General features: G+C 48.8%; 1 protein-coding gene across 2 annotated transcripts in view; it reads left to right on the plus strand.

Annotated features, from left to right (window-relative positions):
* ZNF395 (zinc finger protein 395) overlaps positions 1 to 24,463 on the plus strand; it is a 45,558-nt gene that overhangs the window by 14,764 nt on the left and 6,331 nt on the right. Inside the window, exons 3-9 of one of the 2 annotated variants that reach the window (XM_045010731.1) lie at positions 6,422 to 6,681; positions 8,604 to 8,716; positions 13,229 to 13,464; positions 14,311 to 14,411; positions 17,990 to 18,248; positions 20,814 to 20,906; positions 21,299 to 21,402. In XM_045010731.1, the coding sequence (XP_044866666.1) occupies positions 6,422 to 6,681; positions 8,604 to 8,716; positions 13,229 to 13,464; positions 14,311 to 14,411; positions 17,990 to 18,248; positions 20,814 to 20,906; positions 21,299 to 21,402 (1,166 nt within the window). The remainder of the gene's footprint in view (positions 1 to 6,421; positions 6,682 to 8,603; positions 8,717 to 13,228; positions 13,465 to 14,310; positions 14,412 to 17,989; positions 18,249 to 20,813; positions 20,907 to 21,298; positions 21,403 to 24,463) is intronic. The other variant, XM_045010732.1, reaches the window with a different exon arrangement.

A 24,463-nucleotide genomic window follows, 5' to 3' on the forward strand; every position in this document is an offset into this window, starting at 1 on the left:
GGATATATTACCGACCACCTGACCAGGATGGTGATAGTGACTGTGAAATGCTCAGGGAGATTAGAGATGCTATTAAAATAAAAAAATCAATAATAATGGGAGATTTCAATTATCCCCATATTGACTGGGTACATGTCACCTCAGGACAGGATGCAGAGATAAAGTTTCTTGACACCTTAAATGACTGCTTCTTGGTGCAGCTGGTCCTAGAACCCACCAGAGGAGAGGCAATTCTTGATTTAGTCCTAAGTGGAGCACAGGATCTGGTCTAAGAGCTGAATATAGCTGGACCACTTGGTAATAGTGACCATGATATAATTACATTTTACATCCCTGTGGTGGGGAAAACACCACAGCAGCCCAACACTGTAGCATTTAATTTCAGAAAGGAGAACAACACAAAAATGAGGAGGTTAGTTAAACAGAAATTAAAGGGTACAGTGCCAAAAGTGAAATCCCTGCAAGCCGTGTGGAAATTTTTTAAAGACACCATAATAGAGGCTCAACTTAAATGTAGACCCCAACTTAAAAAACATAGTAAGAGAACCAAAAAAAGTGCCACCATGGCTAAACAACAAAGTAAAAGAAGCAGTGAGAGGCAAAAAGGCATCCTTTAAAACATGGATGTTAAATCCTAGTGAGGAAAATAGAAAGGAGCATAAACACTGGCAAATGAAGTGTAAAAATACAATTAGGAAGGCCAAAAAAGAATTTGAAGAACAGTTAGCCAAAGACTCAAAAAGTAATAGGATTTTTTTTTTTAAAGTACATCAGAAGTAGGAAGCCTGCTAAACAACCAGTGGGGCCACTGCACGATCGAGATGCTAAAGGAGCACTCAAGGACGATAAGGCCATTGTGGAGAAACTAAATTATTTTCATTGGTCTTTATGGCTGAGGATGTGAGGGAGAGTCCCAAACCTGAGCCATTCTTTTTAGGTGACAGATCTGAGGAACTGTCCAAGATTGAGGTGTCATTGAAGGACGTTTTGGAACAAATTGATAAATTAAATAGCAATAAGTCACCAGGACCAGCTAGTATTCACTCAAGAGTTCTGAAGGAACTCAAATGTGAAATTGCAGAACTACTAACTGTAGTCTGTAACCATCAGTATTAGATGACTGGAGAATAGATAATGTGACGCCAATTTTTAAAAAGGGCTTCAGAGGTGATCCCGGCAATTACAGGCCTGTAAGCCTGACTTCAGTACCGGGCAAACTGGTTGAAACTATAATAAAGAACAATATTGTCAGACACATAGATGAACATAATTTGTTGAGGAAGAGTCAACATGGTTTTAGTAAAGGGAAATCATGCCTCACCAATCTACTAGAATTCTTTGAGCGGGGTCAACAAGCATGCAGACCAAAGGGATCCAGTGAATATAGTGTACTTAGATGTTCAGAAGGCCTTTGACAAGGTCCCTCACCAAAGGCTCTTACGCAAAGTAAGCGGGATAAGAGGGAAGGTGCTCTCATGGATTGGTAACTGGTTAAAAGATAGGAAACAAAGGGTAGGTATAAATGGTCAGTTTTCATAATGAAGAGAGGTAAATAGTTGGTATCCCCCAGGGGTCTGTACTGGGACCAGTCCTATTCCACATATTCATAAATGATCTGCAAAAAGGGGTAAACAGTGAGGTGGCAAAATTTGCAGATGATACAAAATTACTAAAGATAGTTAAGACCCAGGCAGACTGCAAAGAGCTACAAAAGAATCTTTCAAAACTGGGTGACTGGGCAACAAAATGGCAGACGAAATTTCATGTTGATAAATGCAAAGTAATGTACTTTGGGAAGTATAATCCCAACTGTACATATAAAATGATGGGGTCTAAATTAGCTGTTACCACTCAAGAAAGAGATTTTGGAGTCATTGTGGATAGTTCTCTGAAAATATCCACTCAATTTGCAGCAGCAGTCAAAAAAGTGAACAGAATGCTGGGAATCATTAAGAAAGTGATAGATAATAGGATAGAAAATATCATGTTGCCGCTACATAAATCCATGGTACGCCCACAGCTTGAATACAGTGTGCAGATGTGGTCACTCCATCTCAAAAAAGATATATTGGAATTGGAATTGGTTCAGAAAGGGCAACAAAAATAATTAGGGGTATGGAACAGCTTCCGTCTGAACAGAGATTAATAACACTCAGACTTTTCAGCTTGGAAAAGAGACGGCTAAGGGGAGATGTGATTGAGGTCTATAAAATCATGACTGGTGTAGAGAAAGTGGATAAGGAAGTGTTGCTTACCACTTCTCATAACATAAGAACTAGGGGTCACCAAATGAAATGAATAGGCAGCAGGTTTAAAACAAATAAAAGGAAGTATTTCTTCACACAACGCACCGTCAGCCTGTGGAACTCCTTGCCAGAGGATGTTGTGAAGGCCAAGACCATAACAGGGTTCAAAAAAGAACTAGATACATTCATGGAGGACAGGTCCATCAATGGCTATTAGCCAGAATGGGCAGGAATGGCGTCCCTAGCCTCTGTTTGCCAGAATCTCGGAATGAGCAACAGGGGATGGATCACTTGAGGATCACCTGTTCTGTTCATTCCTTCTGGGGCACCTGGCATTGGCCACTGTCAGAAGACAGGACACTGGGCTAGCTGGACCTTTCGTCTGACCCAGTAGAGCAATTCTTATGTTCTTATGTTCTGGTTGTGCTTAGCAGGATGGAGGCCCTTGGAGGGTGAGTGCAGTAGATTGCACGCTCTTAGGGGCAGAGTGCTTTGCAGAGCACTGGATCTGTTTTCAGTGGCATAGGAATGATCACTGTTCACAGAATCATAGAAATGTAGGACTGGAAGGGACCTCGATAGGCCACGTAGTCCAATCCCCTGCATTCATGGCAGGACTAAGTATTATTCTAGACCATCCCTGACAGGTGTTTGTCTGACCTGTTCTTAAAAATCTCCCGTGATGGAGATTCCCCAACTTCCTTAGGCAACTTGTTCCAGTGCTTAACTATCCTGACAGGAAGTAATAGTAAAAGGTCTTAGAGTGTGGCTGTCAGAATGGAGCAGGGCAGCTGCTGATGTGCCGCCAGGGCTCCTGAGTTCTGCCTAGAGAACTAAAACATATTTAAGACAGATCTCTTAAAACAAAGTGCCTATAAGGCCCTCGTTTGATATATATATATTTTTGAGGCTTGCACACACAACTGTCCTACAAGCTTACAGAGAAGCCAGATTCCTTTTGCTCTACATTTTTTAAACACGTGACACTGAGGGCTGTTTTCTCCAGTACACATCAGTGTTGGGCTTTTTTGTTCTTCACACTAGAAGCAGCATAAAAATAGTCACTGGGAGTGGGGTGCTGTATTTACATACCGGTGACAGATGACTTTTTTGTGTTTGGTTGCTTTGCAGCCTCAGCAGATGCTAGAGCATACGTGTTCTGCTGCTCAGTACTTGTCTAGGGCTGGGGAGCCTGCTGGTGTCGTTCATTATGGAGCCTCATTCCTTCTTATCTGCAAAGAAACTCTTGGAGAGAAGCGGGGCGTAGTGGTCAGGAGCTCCTGCATCCTAATCTCCACACTGCTGCAGCTGCTCCCTTTGAGTTTGGGCAAATCCCATCCTCTCTGTGCTTCGGTTTCTGCATCCAGTGTCAGTTGAGACATTTTCTCTCTGCCTCAGAGCACTGTGCATTTATGTATCCATCATATACAGGCCTGTCCACACATCACCTCTGGTATTTAGGTATAGGAGTGCATGTCCCTATAAATAACTATGAACACTAACCTACGCAAGTGTGGTATATTTTAGCACAGATATGTTTACCTTAATAAAAATAGACTCTTAGAAGTTAGGGAGAGAAGCAGCCTAGTAGGTCATTGGGTGACCTTGAGAGAAAGAGGAAGAGTTTGAATATTTCCTCTGCTTTCCTCTGAGGAGAAGCTGAGAACGGGGACCAGTCATGACGTGAATAAAAGCTCTTCTTTGCCAGACTCTGCCTGTCTTGCAAAGGAGGATGCATATTCCATTGGTTTTGTCCACCCACGCAAATGAAGAAAAGTCTCAGCTCTTGGGTTTTCCTTTCTCCCTTTCCTTAGATGGTTGATCAGTCCCGTTCCTCTGAGGATTTGACGCTTTTAACCAAGGAAACCTCCTTTCTCCCTCGCCTGCCTGTTTGTTTCATCCACCTGCTACGTCTTGTCATAACCCCCTATTGTAAGCTGATTGGGGTAGGGACTGTCTTGGTACTTCATGGCTCTGCTCACCTAGTGCAATGGACCCTGACTGCTACCGTAATGCAAATAATGATAAGGGGAACCCAAGGATGTGACGTGGGGAGGCAATGGGGCTGGCTCCTTTCCTTTTGGGGAGGAATGTTTTTACTGTGTCTGTTGCTTAGGCGGTCAGAGCACAATCATTTAAGAGGATAGTTGATAGGGGCGACTAGAGTGCATTTTCCTTCCTCTGTGCTGGCGTCCCCTCCAACTTGCAGAGGCAAGATTTAATTCCTGTTTATTCGAGGTGTGGGGGAGGGGGCGTTCTGGGAAAAGTAGTCCCCCTCCCCGGAAATTGGGCCACAAGGGTCAAATTTATTGTTGGCCTAAACTCCATTGACTTCCATGCAGTTGTGCCCATTTAATTCCATTTAGGTGCACTTAGCTATATCAACATGCCATGTCTTATACAAAGGCACCATTTGTACAACTCCATTGGCTTCCATGCAGTTGTGCCCATTTATGCCTGCCATGAATTTTGCTCTGGGGTTGTATAGTGGAGGTTCTACAAGAATGCCACCCTGTAAATTGGGCCGGGGAGAGGGGCAGGGTCTCCACACTCCTGCAGTCCTGCTCTGACTGTTAAAGGGGCAGTTGCCACCATCCCTGCTAAGGTGTCTCTTCGAGCATTATATCCTCCACTTACTTTTCTGTGTGTTTCTGTACTGAATGCACCAGCTGTTCACTCTATCCGTTTTGTACTGAAGTTTGGCTTTGGATTATGAAAAATCCATTCCCTTGTAGGACAGCATGGTTGTCACTGATGTGTTGAATAACATGGCCAGTTGGAACTACTACTTGGTAATAATAGGGGTTAGACACCCTAAAGGCTCAGGCTCCCCCTGATACTTGGGCTAATCGAGAATCTCCTTTTAGCAATATATAAACAGTCAACCTGTGGAACTCCTTGCCAGAGGTTGTTGTGAAGGCCAAGACCACAACAGGGTTCAAAAAAGAACTAGATACATTCATGGAGGATAGGTCCATCAGTGGCTATTAGCCAGGTTGGGCAGGAATGGTGTCCCTAGCATCTGTTTGCCAGAAGCTGGGAATGGGCGACAAGAAAGGGATTACTTGATGATTACCTGGTTTGTTTATTCCCTCTGGGGCATCTGGCACTGGCCACTGTCGGAAGACCGGATACTGGGCTAGATGAACCAGTAGGGCCATTTTTATATGGCCTGACAGACAGCTGAGCAGTTCTGAGTGCAACAAGTAGAGGGCAGTGATGTGTGTGTATGGAGCCATATAATGTACACATAAAAGCTTGGTCCTTACAATGTTTCTATGCTTGAAATGAAGGGATTCAGACAATTTAATTGTAAATCTCTTGGAAGTTGTGTTTTACACTGTATTCCGCAGCCCTTTGCCCAGCTGAGTTTAAAGGGACCTTGTTCAAATTGAAAATCCTTTTTAATTAAATCCTCTCCCTTGTTTCTAGTAACATCTTCAAAAGTTGAAATTGAGAAGTAAAGAAATTGGACTTACTTTCTGCATTTCTGCTGGTCTTGCATTTTAGGTTTCACTCAGTCTGGCAACTGAAAGCTGGCTCGTCAGTTTCATGTTTGTTTCTAGTTGGTTTTCCTTTCCTGGTCTCATGCTCCCGCACAGTACTGAAATGTTGAATTTTTTTTTTTCCATGGGAATGTTGCTAATAAGTTTTATAAAATGTAGTTGTTGCAACAACTACAAATTTGGCTGAAATCTGACCTGCCAGGGCCCAATTTTCCTCCCATTCAAATCAACAAAACTTCCATTGGGTTTGGTGGGAGCATTCCAGTTCTTCTTTATTCCACAGGGGCTCTGAGGAATGCCACCACCTTTGTATTTACCCCCTTGGGGAGTCCCTGTGTTACGCTGCTGATCACATGGAGTGATACCATGCTGCAGCGCTGTTGTATCAGCCATGACCACATATGAGGGGGATGACCCCTTGGGTCCCAACAGGCAAATGGAGAAAGTCCCGAGGTTGCTAATACTGTTTCACTTAGAGTAGTGGTGCAGAATAGGGGTGCTGAACTGGTGGATAGAAAAACCCTGGCTTTATGGCATTCCCAGTGATAGAATCCTTGCAATCGGGGCCTGGTACAGGAGGGTGCCCAGAGACAGAGCAGGTGAGCTTTGGCTGGATTTTGTTAAAGGATGGACAGTAACCCTGACCAGCTATGACTTGTCCTCACGTAGGTTTACGTCACCTATAACGGGCAGGAGTGCACTGGCCTGGTAGAGCAGCACAATCAGCTGAACAACGAGGTGCAGGTGCTGCTCCTGGAGCAGGGAGTGCACACCTGCTGGAAGACAGGGGACGTGAGACTGGCTGAGATGCAAAGATCACCGCCCCCTACCCTTCCGATGGACCATAGCCCTGCCACTGCGATGGACCAGAGCCCTGCCACTGGATCAGTTCAGAGATCGGTTTCTAGGAATATCGATGTACCTAAAAGGTATGTGTCCTCGGCTGATTGGCACTTTTAGCTTTGGAGACTGATCCTGTTTCATCTTGCCTGGTTCAATAGCTGGGCTTGTGCACTGGTTGCTTACAGAATCCCTCCTCTTTTTCTGTTCTAAACTAGTATGTAGTGTTGCTGAAAGCTGTTAAACGGTGCTGGATCCTACTCCAGAGGTGGCTGTATTTCCATGTGGGGGTGGAAATGATCCCTGTGTATAGTTTATAAAATGCCCTAGAATCCTATAGTATAAAGCATATTTATGGAAACAGTTGCACATGGCAACATAAAATGTGAGATGCTGAATTCTGGTTCTGCTCACGGTCACTATGGCTAAAATAGAATCAGAGTCCCGTGGTTTGGGAGGGCTCATGGACATAGTAAAAATCTATCAGGAGTCTGCAGAGGAGCTGTTAAGATTGCACTGGAAGCTCAAAATAAAGCACAGGTGCTAATTCTAGAATGGGCCTTGGTGTTTGTTTACCCAGAGCAGTAAAAATGCTGTTTGTTTCAGTGTATGATGAGAAATGAACCATCTCCCACCTCTGCCTTGTTTGTACGCGGGATGAGACCACGTCATTGTGACGTTCAGTGTCAGCCTCTCCAAAGGGTGGATTATCCAGAGTGCTGTTGAATTTAGGATTAAGAGGATTTTTTTTATGGTGGTTTAGGAGAAAAAAAATGTTCTCTGCTAAAGCAAACTTCCCTCATGGCAAGTTAGAAATTGCTCCGGTTCTGTTTGGCCCGGGACAGCAGAGTGGGGAGAGGTCACAGGGAAAAAGAGATGTGGTGAGACATGCAGCCTCGGTATGTGAACACTTTAGGATTGGGAAGCTGAGCAGGTTCAGGTCTGATCAGCGCTTGCCTGGGTGACTTCCAAGGAAACCATTTGGAGGCAGAGGAAGTTAGCTGCAGCTAACTGTAGACAGCTGGATTGTTTTCTGAACCCTGGCCTCTGTGTGGTGCTAGGGGCAGCATGTTGCTACAGGGGTTGTGTAAATGCATGCAAATTTAAACAGAGGACCTAGTTGTTTTGTGGAGTAGTTCTTAACCCCAGAGCCACTGTTCACATGCACCTACAATAATCCTCAATTTCAACTTCCACTTAAACTGTTAAATACAAAAGTCTCTCCCGAGCCCCAGCCTGTGTCCCCTGGTCTGTGCTGCACTGATCCTTGCATAAACATGAGTCTTAGAGCAGCAGCATTGCTCATGCTGTGAATAGGCAGTGTCCCCATGTGCTCGCTTTGCTGGGGTTTTGGTGGAGGGAGGGACAGACACCTAGGACTCAGGGCTGGATTTTTAAAGGGATTTAAAGATGCAGTGGGAGGCACTTTTGAAAATCCCACTTGATGCCGCTTGGCATCTTTAGGCATCTAAATTCCTCTCCGAATCTGGGCCTGACTCCAGATGGGGAACAGACTGAGTCGAGATCCTCAGGCTTGCTGCGGCAGGGGGTGGGGGAACGAGTCCTGGCAGAGATGGGGAGCTCAGGGCCAGGCCACTGAGAAGCTGCAGCTGCTGTTAAAGAGCAGCGCCAAGGAAACGTCTTCTCTTGAGGGTCTCCTGTCTCATTGCCAGGAGCTACCTTCCTGCCGGGGCGGATGCAGAGGGTAGCATTTTGCTCCCCAGTCCTCACCCCAGCCATCAGCATAAGGCTCTCGCATGAGCGATGTGCTTTCTATACACAGGAAGGCATGCTGGGATCTTGTGGAAAGGAAAGAGGTACGAAAACGTAACCCATTATCATTAGACCCCTGTGGGTCCAATCAGCCCTGAGTGTAACACCTTTGGCCTCTGTGTTTGCTCCAGTGGCCCTTTTGATTGTAGGGGGTCTTTGAGTCCTCGCCTTGTCTCCTCAATATCTGCCTTCCCCTCCCCCACTGAAATCTTTAATGTTTCTCTGTCTTCTGGTGCAGGAAGTCCGATGCTGCTGTGGAAATGGACGAGATGATGGCAGCTATGGTGCTGACCAGCTTGTCCTGCAGCCCTGTGGTGCAGAGCCCGCCCAGCCGCGAAAGCAGCATGCCAGGTGAGTCAGATTGTGCAGCTGGACGCTGGGGTCCCAAACCTGCCTGCCTCTGTATTTCAGCAACCGGAGGCTGAATTGAATTGCTTTTGTGGTACCCCTGAAGAAGGAGGGAAAACTGCTCACCGCAAACAATAAGTTTTCCCAGGTAACCGGAGCCCCAAGTGCGACGTGAGCAGATAGCTGCCCGACTGCCACTTCCATCTCGTTGCACTCTCTGATGTCCCAGCATGCTCTCTGCTGGTGATGTCACCTTCGCCATGAAACTCTGCTGCAGTCTGGAGCCAGCGTTTGGGGTCAGGTACCTAGAGAGGCCACGTGGTGCAGTGGATAAGCCGTTGGGCTGGAAGTTAGTCGTCTGATCCATTCTAATGTCTCTCCGGATCGAGAATGTGGTTGGAGATGTTCCATGTCTATGTGCTGGTGAAGGAATTATTGGTGGGGGCTCGACGGCTGTGGGTACGTACAGAACTCTGCCTGCCTGGCTGTGTTGGGGAGGGGTGTGCTCTGACCGACGTAGCTGTGCCAGCAGAAGCCCCTCGTGTCGACGCACTTGTTCTAGCAGACCTGTCTTTCCCTGGTTTGGGGCAGCTGGAATAAACCAGGCTGGTAAAAGCACAGCTTTGCTGGTACAGGCTGCGTCCATACTGGGAGTGCTGTGGCAGTGGAGTTCAGGATGCCGCCATGTACCTGAAACCCTGTTGTCTGAACCTCTGCATTATCCGGAGCCCTTCCTTGCCCCTCAGCTACCTGATGCTGGGGGACAAGGAAGGGATTCAGTGGAGGTTTGGATAAGAGCGCACAGACCCCCCAGCCAGGACTGGGAGCAAGAGGAGACCCCAGCCATGGGGGAGGCCACGCTGCCGCTGAATGGTTCCCGTGGCAGTGCCGGGAGCCCTCTGCCATCCCGCTGTCATGAGTGAGCAGGGCTGTGACAGCGGAGCTTCCAAAGGGCTGGTGGCACCCGATCTCTGCAGGGACCAGGTACAGGGAAGCCTGCAGCCTTGGCGGGGAAGAGCAGACTCTCCTGGCCAGGACTGTGAGGAAGAGGAGGATGGGTCCTACACCATGGGGTGGGGGTGGAGGGGCGTGAATCTGCTGGTGAACGGCCGAATGGCTTCTGCCCTCTCGATTATCCGAATAAAATCCATGTCCCCTCTGCTATGTGGCTAATCGGGAGTAGGCATGTACCTCTCTTGGTAAAGTGCTCCTCGTGCAGACATGGTGCAAGTCAACAGTTACATTGCTCCAGTGGCATGTAGCTGTCATGGGACAGCCTGCCTGCCGAGGGAGAGCAATCTCCCAGGGTGATAGGGCCAGTCTCATGGCGGGGTTGGAATATCAGGACAGAGGCCTCAAAACTTAGCTACATATTTGTGGGGAGTTGGTGTGGCAGGTTCTTCATGGCGACCTTTGTTACTAAGCACATGGCTTGTATTAGCTGGAGCTCTTCCAGTCGTCATTCCTAGATCTAAGGAATAGCGGTGATGGAGCCTGAAGGTCCTGCATGTATGGGTTAGCATGGACGCTGCCAGGCTGTGTCCGATAGGGTGGGATGTGATCTTCTGGCCCGTCAGAGATGGATATGGGAAGTGTTTGCTGCCGTGGCTATTTCGGGCTCCCGCTGAGCCGAAGACACTCAAAGGACGCAAGGCTGGGGACAGCCATAACAATCTGAGAGCAGGTGCCCTTGAAGTAGAGGAAGCAAGTTCTTTAAGTGCTTCCCTCTTCCTCCCAGCATCGCCTTAGTCTTGCCAGGGCTCAGTTCGAGCCTGCTGCTTTCCATCCAGCTGCTGATTGTAGCTAAGCGCTGGGAGATGGTGCCGATTGCATTGGCTGTAGGGCTGGGTGGTGTCTGCGGACACCTGGCATTCAGCCTGCATTTTCCCAACAGCATCCTGTAGACCTGGAATAAAATGAGGGAGAGGATTGAGACTGCAGGGGTGGGGGTTGGAGGGGTCTGTGACGACCCTGTGAGCTCAGTCTGAGAGGAAGGACTTGAGCCATTTTCAAGCGTTTCCAGGCACCCTCGCAACTTGAAGAGTCTTTGGTGATAAATGACAAGTCAGTCAAAGACAGCAGAGAGGTGCAGCCAGCTGACTGGCTGGAATTCCCCTGTCAGGGAGCGGGAGGAGGACATCTACCAGGTGCTCTGTCTGACCCATGCCCTGGCCCATCCTGACCGAGAAGGATCCAGGATACTGGCAGCTGACAGCTGGTAGCTTCTTGATTAGATTTGGGTCTAATTCCCAGCTCCTTAGACAAGTCACAGAACCCTCTGTGCCCCAGGTTCCAGGTCTGTGAAATATGGTCTATGACTGAAAGGCATTTTATTGTACAAGGACCGGCTTTTATTTGAAATATCCCTACTTGGTTTGTTAATTTTGTTTTTTTATATTTTCTATCCAAAAGTTTTTTAAAGTAACATTTTTAAGCCCCTCCCTACTTCAGAGGAACGTGCAGGGTCTGGTTCTGACCTCGCTCATGCTGGTGTCTGTCCGGAGAATGTGAGGTCTGGATCCCTCTTATAATATTACAAAGGGGAAAAACGCCAGGGACACGGCCATTCTGCAGAAGTGTCCCATGGCGTGTATGGGACAGCAGCGGCGCATGTACTGGGTATCTCCTGCAGAGGGACTTTTACTGGGCTTTTGATACAAATCCCTGCATAAGTGGGTCTGGGTGTCACGAGCAGCACGCGGACAGGGAGGACAGTGTAACTTAATGTATGGAATTCCTCCCGGAAAGCCTGAGTTAGGAGTGCCAGGAACCCCTGTTTTAATTGGTAGACAGCTCTTCAGGCTGGACCCTTCTCCTCTTATTTATTCAGAATTGTTTGTTCTAATTATCAGGCCTAGCAGATTGGGATGAACCAACTGAGAATTGAGGTGGTAGGGGGGGAGACAGACCGGCTTTCCAAAAGAGTCTGCGCATGGGAGTGCTGGCTGTTCAGAAGCCATGGGGCTCAGTGAGCAGGGTGCTTTGGGACAGCTGCTTTAATGCGGGTCTTCCTGAACAGCTGGCCAAGCTGGGAGGCCACACACATTCCTCGAGAGAGAGGAGAGCGTAACCCTGCCCGCAGCTGCCATGTACGATAGATCGGCAAGACCTATTCTGGGAGCCACGGGCATGGGAGCACTGAGTGGCCGGCGCCTTTTTTTAGCAGCGGCTCCATTCCCAAGTAGTCAAGTGGATGTAGGTGGTTAAAAATAGGCGTCTGCAGCTGTGGGAAATGTGCATGTCCGGCCAGTGGCTCACTCTCTGCACGCGGACTTGGCTCTAACTAGCAACAGGCAAGCTCTCGAGCAGCTAGGCCTGAGAGTCTCTGCCACAGCCCTGCCCAGAACGCTTGGAACCGGAAACCGGCTTCAAGCGGAATAAATGAACTTGCATTCAGACCGTCCGTCACTAAAGGCACAGCTAAGCTCTTCCGTGGAGAGCGCATGCAGGGCAGCTGTGCCAGTGTCCCGCATTATAATGTGCATTCCCCTAGAGAGCAGCTGTGTCTCACTCAACAGCCCAGCAGCCTCCATGAAAAAGATGCTGCAAGAGTCCATTGGGGGGAGGGATAGTTCACTGGCTTGAGCATTGGCCTGCTAAACCCAGAGTTGTGAGTTCAACCCTTGAGGGGGCTGTTTAGGGATCTGGGGTAAAAATCTGTGTGGGGATTGGTCTGTTGGACTAGATACCTCCTGAGGTCCCTTCCAACCCTGATATTCTAAGATATAATCAGCCTTCTGTGCCATCTGGGGAAAAGTTTGTCTTCAGGTCAGTGGAGCCTTTTGGTTCCCGGGGGAGTAAATCTCCACACCAAACCAGATTCCCAGTTCTGGCTGGGCCAGTGATGATGTGAGAGAGGCTTTATCGTGGTATTTCAGCCCTCCTGTTGCCATCCTGGCTAGAACCTGTAGCTGCAGGACTGTTGGAGGAGGAGGAAGATTCTCTGCTCTTCTCTGAAATCTTCCATCCAGGGCTCTCAAAACGCTTACGACTGTGATTAAACGAATCCTGTGAGGCAGGCAGCATTAGCTGCATTTTACGGAGGGAGGCACAGGGCCACACAGTGAATTGTTGATAGAGCTGGGTATAAAATCCAGGGCTCCTGGCTCGCAGTCCTGTGCAGTGGGGAGAAGGTAAATGTTACCCATGTTGTTTTGATCCTGAGGCCTGTGGTTTAAGTTTTGGGCCAAAGGTCTGTTCTGATTGCATCCACACCATCCTTAATGGTGACGTAACCCCGGGGAAAGTGCATTATGCGTCTCCCCACCGTGCCTGATCCACAGAGGATGTGAGTGTTACAGGGCCTGGCGCTCGGTCGAGCTGTAGGGACGGATGCTTGTAGCTCCAGAGGCCCATGATTCAATCCTGGGTGTTGGTCAAGATGGAGGTAATTGAAAGACCGACTGGAGAGGGGCAGGGGGCTGGGAGCAGAGCTACCGCATCCCGCAGGCAGGAGCTATGTTTGTGCCTATTGGTTTTAATGTCTGTTCCCTTCTCCTCTTTCCCCTGGCTCAGCGTCCCAGGCAGCCTGCGACTCATGGAAGGAGAGTGGCGACGTGTCGGACAGCGGCAGCAGCACCACCAGCGGGCACTGGAGTGGCGGCAGCGACATCTCCACCCCATCACCCCCGCATCCTGAAGCCAGCCCCAAGTACTCGAGCGAGGCCTTGAGCTCCCCTCAGGCTGACGACGGCTTTGAGACAGACTCGGATCCTTTTCTTCTCGATGAGCCGGCCCCAAGAAAGAGAAAGGTACCGGGGGCAGGGGGAACTTTGCTGTGAACTCTCAGTCATGGGATCTGCACTGCCCAGTGAAACTGACAAGGTGTTTGTAAGTTTCACCTGTCTGAAGCTAGCAGGAGAGACCAGACGCAAAGTGCCTCTTACTGTCCCTTGGCAAGCTTCACCTTGAAGTCCCAGAGCAGAAGGGGTGCTGGGGATGGGAGAAGGGAAGAGACCCCAGGGATACAAAGGCCATTGGCAGGGAAGAGGAGACAGTAGCCCAAGGGTCATTTGCCTGCCAGCTCCCCAGATCCTGCTAGTGACTCCAGAGTGCTCCCTGCTCCCATTCACTCCTGTCCTTCAGCAGCATTTCCCACTCTGCCTGATAGCTATGGCCAGAGCAGGGAGCCAGGGGCGGGTCAGGGGAGTGCTCCGTTCCATGCAGGGAGCTCTTTCTCCACTCAGTTCCCCCCTCTGTCTCCATGGGCCAGGTGGAGCAGGCGCGTTGATCATCAGAGGGACCAGAGGGAGGGGAGAAGGAATGTAGGGGCAACAAGCAGCTTTGATGTAAACTTCAGGGCAAGAGACAGAGGAGCGAGAGGGAGAAATGGGCAGGATGGGAGGGGGGGGATGTAAATCCAGACAACCAGAGTCTTTCTTGTGTCTGCCTGAAACTTGGCACCTCTGTGGACTGGCACCTTGAGAGGGCCAGGCAAACCCAGGATTGTGTGTGGGGCGGATGGGACAAAATGGCAGCATCGTGGAGCCTGTTTTCAGTGATCCTGAGTGAATCTTAATTCTCGGGGGCTGTTTCTCTCCCTTCTGAGCCGGGGTGGGGAGTAACCTTTCCGTGACGTGGGGCTGTCTTTCTCCTAGAACTCGGTGAAGGTGATGTACAAGTGCCTGTGGCCAAACTGTGGGAAAGTCCTGCGATCCATTGTCGGGATCAAGCGTCACATCAAGACCCAGCACCTTGGGTAAGACCTTGAATGGCGATTAATCTGCAGAACCCAAGCAGGGCCGGGGGGGGGGGGCAGCAGGAAGAGGGAATTTCACAGGCTTACAGAATTAAAAGGTGGAATAGCTTTGGCAGGACATAGTCTCCCAATTGAGGATGTATTGGGTGTCAAACAGGTACTGCCCTGGCCTGTGTGAAATGAGTTTGGAGGTTCTCAGTCCAGTGCCCACCAGTTATCCTTGTCACCAAAGCCACCATCATCGTTGTCCCCACGTGTCAGCAGTCTCTGCAATGAGGCCAAGGATTGAAGAGTCCCTGGGGAATGAAATTCCCTCTCACCTTTGAAGAGGAATCCCTTTGGGCAGGGCTAGCGCACTGCGGCTGCTTGGTGGGTAAAGCACATCAGTCTCCAGAGCTGTGGGTGCAGAGTACCTGTCACCAGTGCGTAGGGCAGATGCCAAAGGATTTGCTGCTGCACTAGATCTCCACTAAACCTGCTGCTTGGGCTAGTAGGGAGGGCAGGAAGCTACCCTGGCTAGAGAATTGCTGCTTGCCCAGATGGCTGGTGGCTGCCACCCCCTGCTTTCCAGCCCTCCCTGAGCCCTCTCCCACTCGGATACCACTGGGATGGGCCCGGAACGGTAGCTAAGGGCTGCGTTGCCCGCCCCATGCCCTTGGCCTTCTGTGCTCTTCTCCATCTTTTCATCCTTTTCTCCCTCCCCCATCTCTCTGTGTCCCTCTTCCCTCATGTTTCCTCTTCCTTGCTCTGTTAACTCTCCTCCTGCTGCCTTCCACCCCCACCTTCGCCCAAGAATACAATAAGAAAAGGTAGATTTGCCAACCATCATTCTCCTCGTGTACTGCATCCCTTTTCTCCAGCCTCTCTGTCTTGTCTGTTTTAAAGCAGAAGCGCTTTGGGACAGGAACTGTCTCATGTGTTTGTGTGATGGCTGCCGCTTTGGCCAACATGTAGCTGAAGTTGCATAACTTAGATCGATCTACCCTCCCCCTCCCCCCGGCCTGGTCTACACTGTGTCTACACTACACAGGGTCGAGCTAAGATACGCAACTTCAGCTATGAGAATGGCCTAGCTGAAGTCGACGTATCGTAGATCGAATTAAAATTACTTACTTCGTGTCCTTGCGGCGCGGGATCAATGGCCGCGGATCCCCCGTCGACTTTGCTTCCGCCTCTCGCACTGCTAGAGTTCAGCAGTCGACAGGCGAGCGATCGGGGATTGATTTGTCGTGTCTACACTACGATCGATCAATCGTTACCCATCGATCCGGCGGGTAGTGTAGACGTACCCTTGGAAACAAGCCCTTTGCTTTATGCTCCCATTTGAGCTGCTAAGTCGCTCAGCTCAGCTAAGGCCTGTTTCTGGTGTGGTGGGGCCCCCTATTGGCGATTCAGGGTTGGTTCTCCAGGCATTGCAAAGTCCCTAAAGTGAAGGAATGTAAAGGTGAGACATGAGTGAGCTGTAAGCGCCTCTCTCCCTGCCCATCAAGGGCCCAGAGTAAAGAATAAGTGGCTGCACCTCCAGCTGGGGGGGCCCTTGCTGCCCCGTCCGACTGATACAGGAACAAGCCGCAAAACGTGACACTTCTGCATTTGTACAGCAACTGTGGTACAGTGCGGAAAGAGGCTTATATCACACCGCAGGGGAAGCTAACACCCCGTCAAACCTCCTGCTTTTCTAATATTTCCAAGAAAAATCCAGCCTCGAATGGAAGTTGGTTTTGGTTTAATTATTGTTGTTCCATGGTCTCCCTGGAACACGTCATCGCAGAAGAGAAGCTGGGTCTGAGCATAGGGCTGAGAGCCAGGAACTCCTGGGTTCAAAGCCTGGCTTTGCCACTAATTCTCTCCATGGCTATGGGCAAGTCACAGTCTGTCTGTCTATCCCCCCGTGCCTCAGTTTCCCCATGTGTAAAATGGGGATAATTCTTCCCTTCCTTGTAGGGATATAGTGGTGGTGTCCATTCTAAAACCTATGGCAACCACTCAGTCCCGCATGCCAATGTGGTTTTACAGCCTCACATTTTCCTGTTTTGTGAAATGTTTTCTCTCGCCTTGTTTCCATGTGAAGGCTCCAAACAAACAATGGGGGAAACTGACTGTACAGAGGACGTAGGGAAACTGACAATACACGAAATACTGTCAGGGTGCACAAAATAAACATGCTGGCAATACAGAACCCCCCCCTTTTTTTTTTCTCTAATCTCTTTCCTACACACCTCTCAGGAGTGTTTGCAACAATGACAGATAAAACAAAATTAGTAAGCAGTGAAGCTAATGATGTCTATTTAACTAGTTAATACTTCTAAATCCCTTTGAAGATATAAAGCACCTTAAAAACGGTAATAATTGGAGATATACCAATCTCCTAGAACTGGAAGGGACCTTGAAAGGTCATTGAGTCCAGCCCCCTGCCTTCACTAGCAGGACCAATTTTTGCCCCAGATCCCTAAGTGGCCCCCACAAGGATTGAACTCACAACCCTGGGTTTAGCAGGCCACTGCTCAAACCACTGAGCTATCTCTCCCCCCCACCTTCCCATATCCCTGCTAAATATTAAATATTACTGGTGCAGTGACTGTAGGCCATTGAAACCCTGAAGCTTTGGGGTACGTCTGGACCGTATTTTGGAGCCCTCAGGAGCAAGCCTCCCAGCCCAGGTTGACAAAATAGCTGTGTCGACACCGCTTTGAAGTCGCTGTTTCAGCCCCAGCCCCAGCTTCAAAGCGTTGTCCACACAGCTATTTTTACAGCTCTCACGCAAGTCCCGTTAACTCAAGTCTGTCAGCCAGGTCTGGGATGCTCGCTCCAGCAGGCTCTGAAATGCTGTGTAGATGCACCCTTAGAGTCCAAAGGTTTGCTTGACACGTCTTCCGTACTTTCTGGGACGTGACACAACACAGGCGATGCTGAGCAAAGGAACCCAAGTAACTGAATCTTTATGCAGCCAGGAAAGGGAGAGAGGAAAAATATTCGTTTCCCAAAAGCAGCTAATAACACTGGCTATGGTGGAGGAAACATAGATGGTATGAACGGGGGTCACAGGATATTGGCAGGACTGCATGCTGATGTTGCGTTACAGTGTTTTACTGGGTCAGCATGTGCTGTTGCTGCTGTGTGATTATTTCATAGCCCTTTGCCTCTCATTTGGGGACCAGCCAGCTCTCCAGGTTTCAGTACGACTGGTGTGGGCAAGCCCGTCCGCATTCCTGCACTGAGCAATCGCTCGCTGTTGTCTTGAGCGTCAGAACTTGCTTTGTTGGCAGAGGAAGTGTTGGCCAGGACACCTGGTCTCTTGGAAAAGCGTGTGGAATCTTTAAGCCGAGCCGGGCCAAAGAGACCTTGGTTTAACCGTGTAACCGAACCCTCCGCAAGGGTGACCCCACCTACTGCCTCACGCTGTCAGCTCTGAGAATGAGCTTGAACCCGGGGCAGGTCTTGAACCTGTGATTTTTATAGCTCATTGGTTGAGTGCTGCCACTTGCCTCACGCTGGCACCTCACGCAGATCTGATTGGAAGGGGGAGTTACTTATTGTGGTTATTGACTCAGACCCTTTCCCCTTTTAAACCACCACAGAGATGGCGCAGACTCTGACCAGCGGAGGAGGGAGGAAGACTTCTACTACACCGAAGTTCAGGTGAAAGAAGAAGCTGCTCCAGAGTCTGCCACCAGCCCCACCTTTGGGTCCTCACCCGTTGTCCTCCAGCAGGCCCTAGCCAAGCCAGAGGCTTTGGCTTTGGATCAGGCAACCTTGGAGTCTCACCTCCCAAACAGTGCCCTCAGTCAGTCTGCCCCCAGTTCCTTCTGGCATATCCAGGCAGATCATGCCTATCAGGTATGTTGGCCACTTGTGGAAACAACGATGGAGTGGCATCTGGCCTCCTCACTCTTAGGGGCATTTGTTTTCATATCTAGTGACAAGGCTCAGAAACCGGCTGGTTACTTAGAGAATCTTCCTTACCACATCAGACCATTGGTCCATCAAGGTCAGGGTCCTGCCTCTGGCAGTGACCAGTGCCTGATGCATCAGAGAAAATAACACATAGTGTATTCTGTAGTGCTTGGAAGGAAGGAGAAAATCTCCTTCCTGGACCCAGCAGTTGATTGATTGATTCTCCTTGTTGTTTTGGCTTGGATAGCTACAAAAGTTAGTGATCCTAAAATGATCCAGTTCTGTTTGAAAATCCAGCCACAATATTTGACTGTACCTCCTGCTGCAGTGAGTTACACAGATTTGGCTATAGGTGACATAAAGTATTTTGATTTGTTGGTTTCAAATTTACTTAGTTTTGATCCAGTTTTTCCCTGATTTTCATACTACATATACAAGACAGCATATGGGAGGAACTTCATTACGTCTTGTAAACATTTGCAGCCTTGTTGTCGTCCTTCCTGCTGGCTAGTCCTCATAACCATGGAGCTGTGGATCCTTAACTCTTTGTTTAAATGATCAGTGGATTTCTTTCGCTAGCCTATATAACGCAGTCATTCTCTTGCCATGAGCACTCTAGTTTCCAGCCACCCTGTAATTAGCCAGCTTGGTGGTATGCAGCATGTCCCTATGTGTGCAAATAAAACACAACCAGGAATGTAACTATACCGGATCCCTGCATGTCTTGGGTATTAGGAGTCCCAAGTTCAAATGCCTTTAAATACGTGGGAAGCATGCGGCTCCGATGTAACTGCATCACTTGCAGTTCTTCATGCTGCTAAAACTGTTAGGCCTTCTCTGCACACACAAGGGTACCTCTTTATATCAGTTTAGTTAAAGAGATGCAACTCTCCTGTTGCAGATGGTGTTATACTAGTAGAGGCGTGTTTAGGCTGGTGTAGCTTATTCCTGAATGGGGAGGGGAATACGCTTTACTGACATAAGGCACCTTTATATCTGTTTGCACACTAGGGCTTGTACTGGTATAACTACATTGGTAAAAAAAAAAATCACACCCCTACCCAACCTAGTAATACTAGTGAAAAACTGTGCAGACCAGGCCTTACAACCCAGGATATCACGGTGTTACAGGGGGGACAAGTTCTGGAGTTAAGGCAGCATAAGCATTTTCACTGTAGCTCCCTCTCTTCAGTCACTTTCACCTTTTGGGCGTGGTCTCTGCCTGAAGGCAAATGGGAGGGAGGGGTGGGTTGTGTGGAGTCACTGAACTAAAAAAAAAAGTATTCTGTTTTTTGAAGTGAGCGAGAGAGAGGGGGAAAAAATACACTTTACACATGGGGGTGTGTGGGAGGGGCAGGGAATTGTGTAACATTTTTCTGACTAGCCCCACAGCTGGGGGTTGAAATTGAAATTTATGTAACTACCTTGGAGAAATCTGCTTCGGGGGAAACGTTTCTCAGTGCCCTGGGGCAGCTTGTTTGGAAGGAAGGAAAGCAGCCCGCGGAGCGTGAGCAGTACCCCTTGCACAGAAAGAGAGCAGTTAAGGTTGGAGAGGAAGGGTTGCCCCGTAGTCATGGTACTAGATTGGGACTGGGGAGATCAGGGCTCAATTCTAGACTCTGCCACAGAGTCCGTGAGACCTTGGGCAAGTCATTTAAGGGTAAAATTTTCAAAAGTGCCTAAATGACTTGGGAGTTCAAATTCCATTGGCTTTCAGAGCCAAAGTCAGTCGTAAAAATGGGACTTAGGCTTCTTCTTTTGGAAATGTTACCCCTAATTGTGTGCGTTGGTTCCCATCCGTACAATGAGGATATTTCCTCTCCTCCCCTTTTGTCTTGTCTCTTTAGTTCCTATCTTAGGGCTGGGGCTGCTTTTCGCTCTATATGTTTTAAAGTTTTATATGTACCTACCACAATGAGGCCCTGAACTTGGCTGGCGTCTCTAGGCACCACCATCATACAAATGAATAATCGTAAGGAAGGTTGCTATGCACATATGGTTGCTAAGGCTGCATGCTGAAAAATGAACTGAAGGTGCAGCCCTGCTAAGGGTGGGGGACTCTGCCTCTGGGCTCAGTAGCAGGCCAGCGGCTGTGTTAGGTGTCTGCGCAGTGGAGCTCAGAGTCTGTGCTGGAGTAGGGCCTCTGAAGGCTGGTATCCCACAGCTCCTGTGGCTGGCAGGAGAGGTGCCCTCTTCTGCAGACCTCATAAGGGTCCTGGAGAAGGTGTTCTGGTGGGACCTAGTGAAATCGTTCCAGGTTAAGGAATTTACCTAAGAAACATCTTTTAAAGACTCCATTAAGAGAACTTGCAGGCTGGATGGTTAAGAGCGCAAAAATCAGGGAGGAGGGGTATTGAGGGGTTAAGGTGTTTGGCCAATTCACGCATTGAGCCAGTGATAGTCAGATGGAACCCAGGAGTCCTGGCTCCCCTGTCCTTACAGTTACCAACACTGCCTCCGAAGGGTTAACGTTAAACCACTAACCTTTGCTCCCCTTTCCTTCTACAGGCCTTGCCATCAATTCAGATCCCGGTGTCACCGCACATATTCACCAGCATCAGCTGGGCTGCTGCCACCTCCACCATCCCTTCTCTCTCCCCAGTGAGTCCTGCCTGCTTGGCTCTTTTTTCTTTACACAGTTAATTGCACAGCACCTTTGAAAGGGTGATCGGGTGGGGGTGGGAGGGCATAGGGAGTGGGAGTTTTAAAGAGAACCTGGTTTAGCCTTTGTCACTCCCTGAAGCTTACGTGCTGCCTGAGGGGAGATCTGTGCATTGCCGCCGGCTCAGAGGACATGGCATCCCACGGTTGAGCTATGCAAGAACATATCTGTTCTCTGTGCTGCTTTATGCACGCAGTAAAATCAGTCTCCATAGGCTGTTGAGGACAGAGGCTGGACTGGATCCGTCTGACTGGTCAGACCTCTTCAGCAGAGAGCGAACTTTGTCTGATGTGTGTGATGACTCATAGATCTGGAACCGATTCTCGTGCAGGTTCGAAGCAGATCACTGAGCTTCAGTGAACACCAGCAGCCGACGCCAATGCTGAAGTCACACTTGATCGTCGCGTCTCCTCCCAGGGCTCCCAGTGGCACCAGGTAAGGGTTTGCAGGGAGGGGAAGCAGGGTGGGGACCCTGCTGCCCTGGGACTGTTGGAGAAGAGCGAGTGTTAGCGTAGGAAGTAATGAGCAGATACCACATCCTGCAGGTGGGACAGAGAGAGAGGAAGGATGCTGTTGTGGTTGTGTTGTATTAACTTAGGTGGGCTGTACGGGCCCAAAGAGTCAAAGGTGTTAACGTGACCCTGTCACTGACCAACATTAAACAGTGTTAAACAAGGTTCGGGGTTTGGTAGAGAGACTTAGTACCACGGCAAACACCATTTACACGTCCTTTTAACCTTTTATTAAAGATGCACACAAAAAAGGGAAAAGCAGTTAAAGCATTTGGAATGTAAAAGTATCCAGTGAGGCTCTCCTTTTAATCACATCCCTTGTTGCCTTTAGGTGAAGAGAGTTTATAGATGGAAAAACTTCTTGTTTGAAAGTCTTTTAGGTGGTAGGAAAGATGGTTGTAACTGTCCTTTTGGGGAAACATGGGACTGAAGACCTGGGTTCTCTTCCCAACTGTGCGACAGACTCTGTGATCCTGGGCAAATCACTTCACCGCTCTGTGCCTCAGTTTCCCCATCTCCCGAATGAGGAGGAGGATGATATTTTTCCCAGAAACATAGTGAGGCTAAGCTCTTTGTGGCAGCGGCCATCTCTTTGTTCTGTGTTTGTACTGTGCCTTGCACTGTGGAGTGCTGCTCCATGAGTAGCTGCGGTAACACAAATAATGTCCTCAGGGTTCTTTGATATCCCCAGAGAGAAAGTGCTGTCAGGGCCCAACTATTATTGACTCACTTCTGCCCTGGCCCAGATCTCTGGCCTTGTCTCCTACCAAGTTTCCTCCTGTCTCCTCCACCCTGCACAGGAGGACAGCCTTGTATTTCCTAAGCCTCTTCCATGCAACCCCTGCCAGTCCCTGTTAACCAAGCCACCAGCCACTCCTGGCTCAGGAGCCTCCCTTTGAACTCTCTCGACCACCTGGCTTACAAGAAGCGTGAATTAAAATAAGAATGATAGGTAATGAAACCTCCAGATGTGCAGGTACCCAGACTGGGTCATCCTGTGACCTCACTACAGACCCTGTCCTTCCTGTGTCATGTCCCCGGCTAGCTTGGAAACTGGCATCAGCACCTTTTCTTTTGATATGTTCCTTATTATTATTACTTTATTACCTCTGAGATGCCCAGCATGCTTTTGGGCACTGTAGAAATCATCGATGCTCGGGGACTGGATGATCTAGGATGGTGAGATGTTGATGGGAATATTTTAGAGGCTTATAATCTTCTCCTGTGGCTATTTTGTATTGGTTAAAGCAGGGGTAGGCAACCTATGGCACGCGAGCTGATTTTCAGTGGCACTCACACTGCCTGGGTCCTAGCCACCGGGCCGGTGGGCTCTGCATTTTAATTTAATTTTAAATGAAGCTTCTTAAACATTTAAAAAACCTTATTTACTTTACATACAACAATAGTTTAGTTATATATTATAGACTTATAGAAAGAGACCTTCTAAAAAGGTTAAATTGTATTACTGGCACGCGAATCCTTAAATTAGAGTGAATAAATGAAGACTCAGCACAACACTTCTGAAAGGTTGCCGACCCCTGGGTTAAAGCCTCATCACCCCTCCGGTCTGCATAGCCTCCTTGCTGGGGCTTCTGCCTGAGTAGGTCTCTTCAACCCAACCTCTTTAGCCTTGTACAAGACATTAACGGAGTAGCCCACACATGTGCATCCAGGTGATAGGCCTGGTGCTGTCACACCAGCATAACTCTACGTTGGGCAGGGATCTACACTCATGGTCCCCTGAGTAGGTTAGTGCCCTGCAGGGGAATTGCCCCAAGTTCCTGAGGAAAAATCCCCAACCCCAGGAAGCCTTCACACATTCAGGAGACCAGGTGCATTCCTGTCTAGTCCAGGATTACCCTGGGGGCCTTCCTCAGCAAAGCCCAGAGCTGACCCGTCCATATTTCAAGAGCTGTGTGAGAATCTCCTGCAGTAGCCTCCGTATCTCCCATCCCCATCCCAGAAGGCTCCTGTTGCTCTGGGGCCCAAAACCTGTGGGGTCAGTTGCTGTCCTCTGCCCCCTTCCATCTTGTCCCTGTTTAAAAAAGGGAAATGACGTACTCGCTGCCAGCCCCAGCTATGGCATGGAGCTACGTGTGGCAGTATATAAATAATAACTGACCTCCACTGTATCATACCTTGGTTCTCAGATTTCTGGAGACTGGTGAAGCCATCAGACCTTCCCATCCTGCTAATTTATGTCAGGCCCATATCTGTTCCAGGGCGTCCCTTCAATCCAGCAACCTGTTGTACACTTGGCAACTTCTTCCTCTTTGCTGTCTGCATGTAATAGCTTTGCCTAAATACTTAATAACGGGGGGCACTATTCTTCATTTCTCCTCCTAAAAACTCTTGTGTAGCACTGCTGGTACAGAGTAGCTGCCACATTCCACCCCAGAGATGACCGCATTTCAGTGGTGGGTGACTGAACTCTGTATGTAGTTTGTCTTCTGCTTTGTGACTCTTCAGAATGAAAACAGGTATTATTATGTATTTGAATTATTGCCCCAACTAAGATCAGTGAAGACACCTATTATACATAGGCACTGTCTGTAATGCACATAGTAAGAAAGAATCCCTGCCCCAAAGAGCCTATGATTTAAATAGACAAGAGAAATAAAGTGTGGGAGAAAGGAAGTGTTGTTATTCATGACACAGATCAAGTGGTTTGCCATGGATCACACATGGAGTCTGTGGCAGAGCTGGGAATTGACCCTCAATCTCGTGAATCTCAGTCCGGTACCTTAACAATAAGACCAGCCTTCCTCTATATTAGAATTGTAATAATGGTGCTATGGCGATGACTAGTATTGCTGAAAAGAAGGAAACCCTTTGGTTTGATTTTCCACTTTCCTTGGACTTCCTCAGGATGGGCTTTGGCATAGGCCTGGTCTACAGCAAAAAGTTAGGTCAACCCAGCTACGTCACTCAGGGGTGTGAAAAATCCACACCCTTGAGAGACTCAGGCCTTTTCTAGAGCGCAT

Source organism: Mauremys mutica, chromosome 3 (assembly GCF_020497125.1).
Source record: "Mauremys mutica isolate MM-2020 ecotype Southern chromosome 3, ASM2049712v1, whole genome shotgun sequence".
NCBI classification, from domain to species: domain Eukaryota; kingdom Metazoa; phylum Chordata; order Testudines; family Geoemydidae; genus Mauremys; species Mauremys mutica.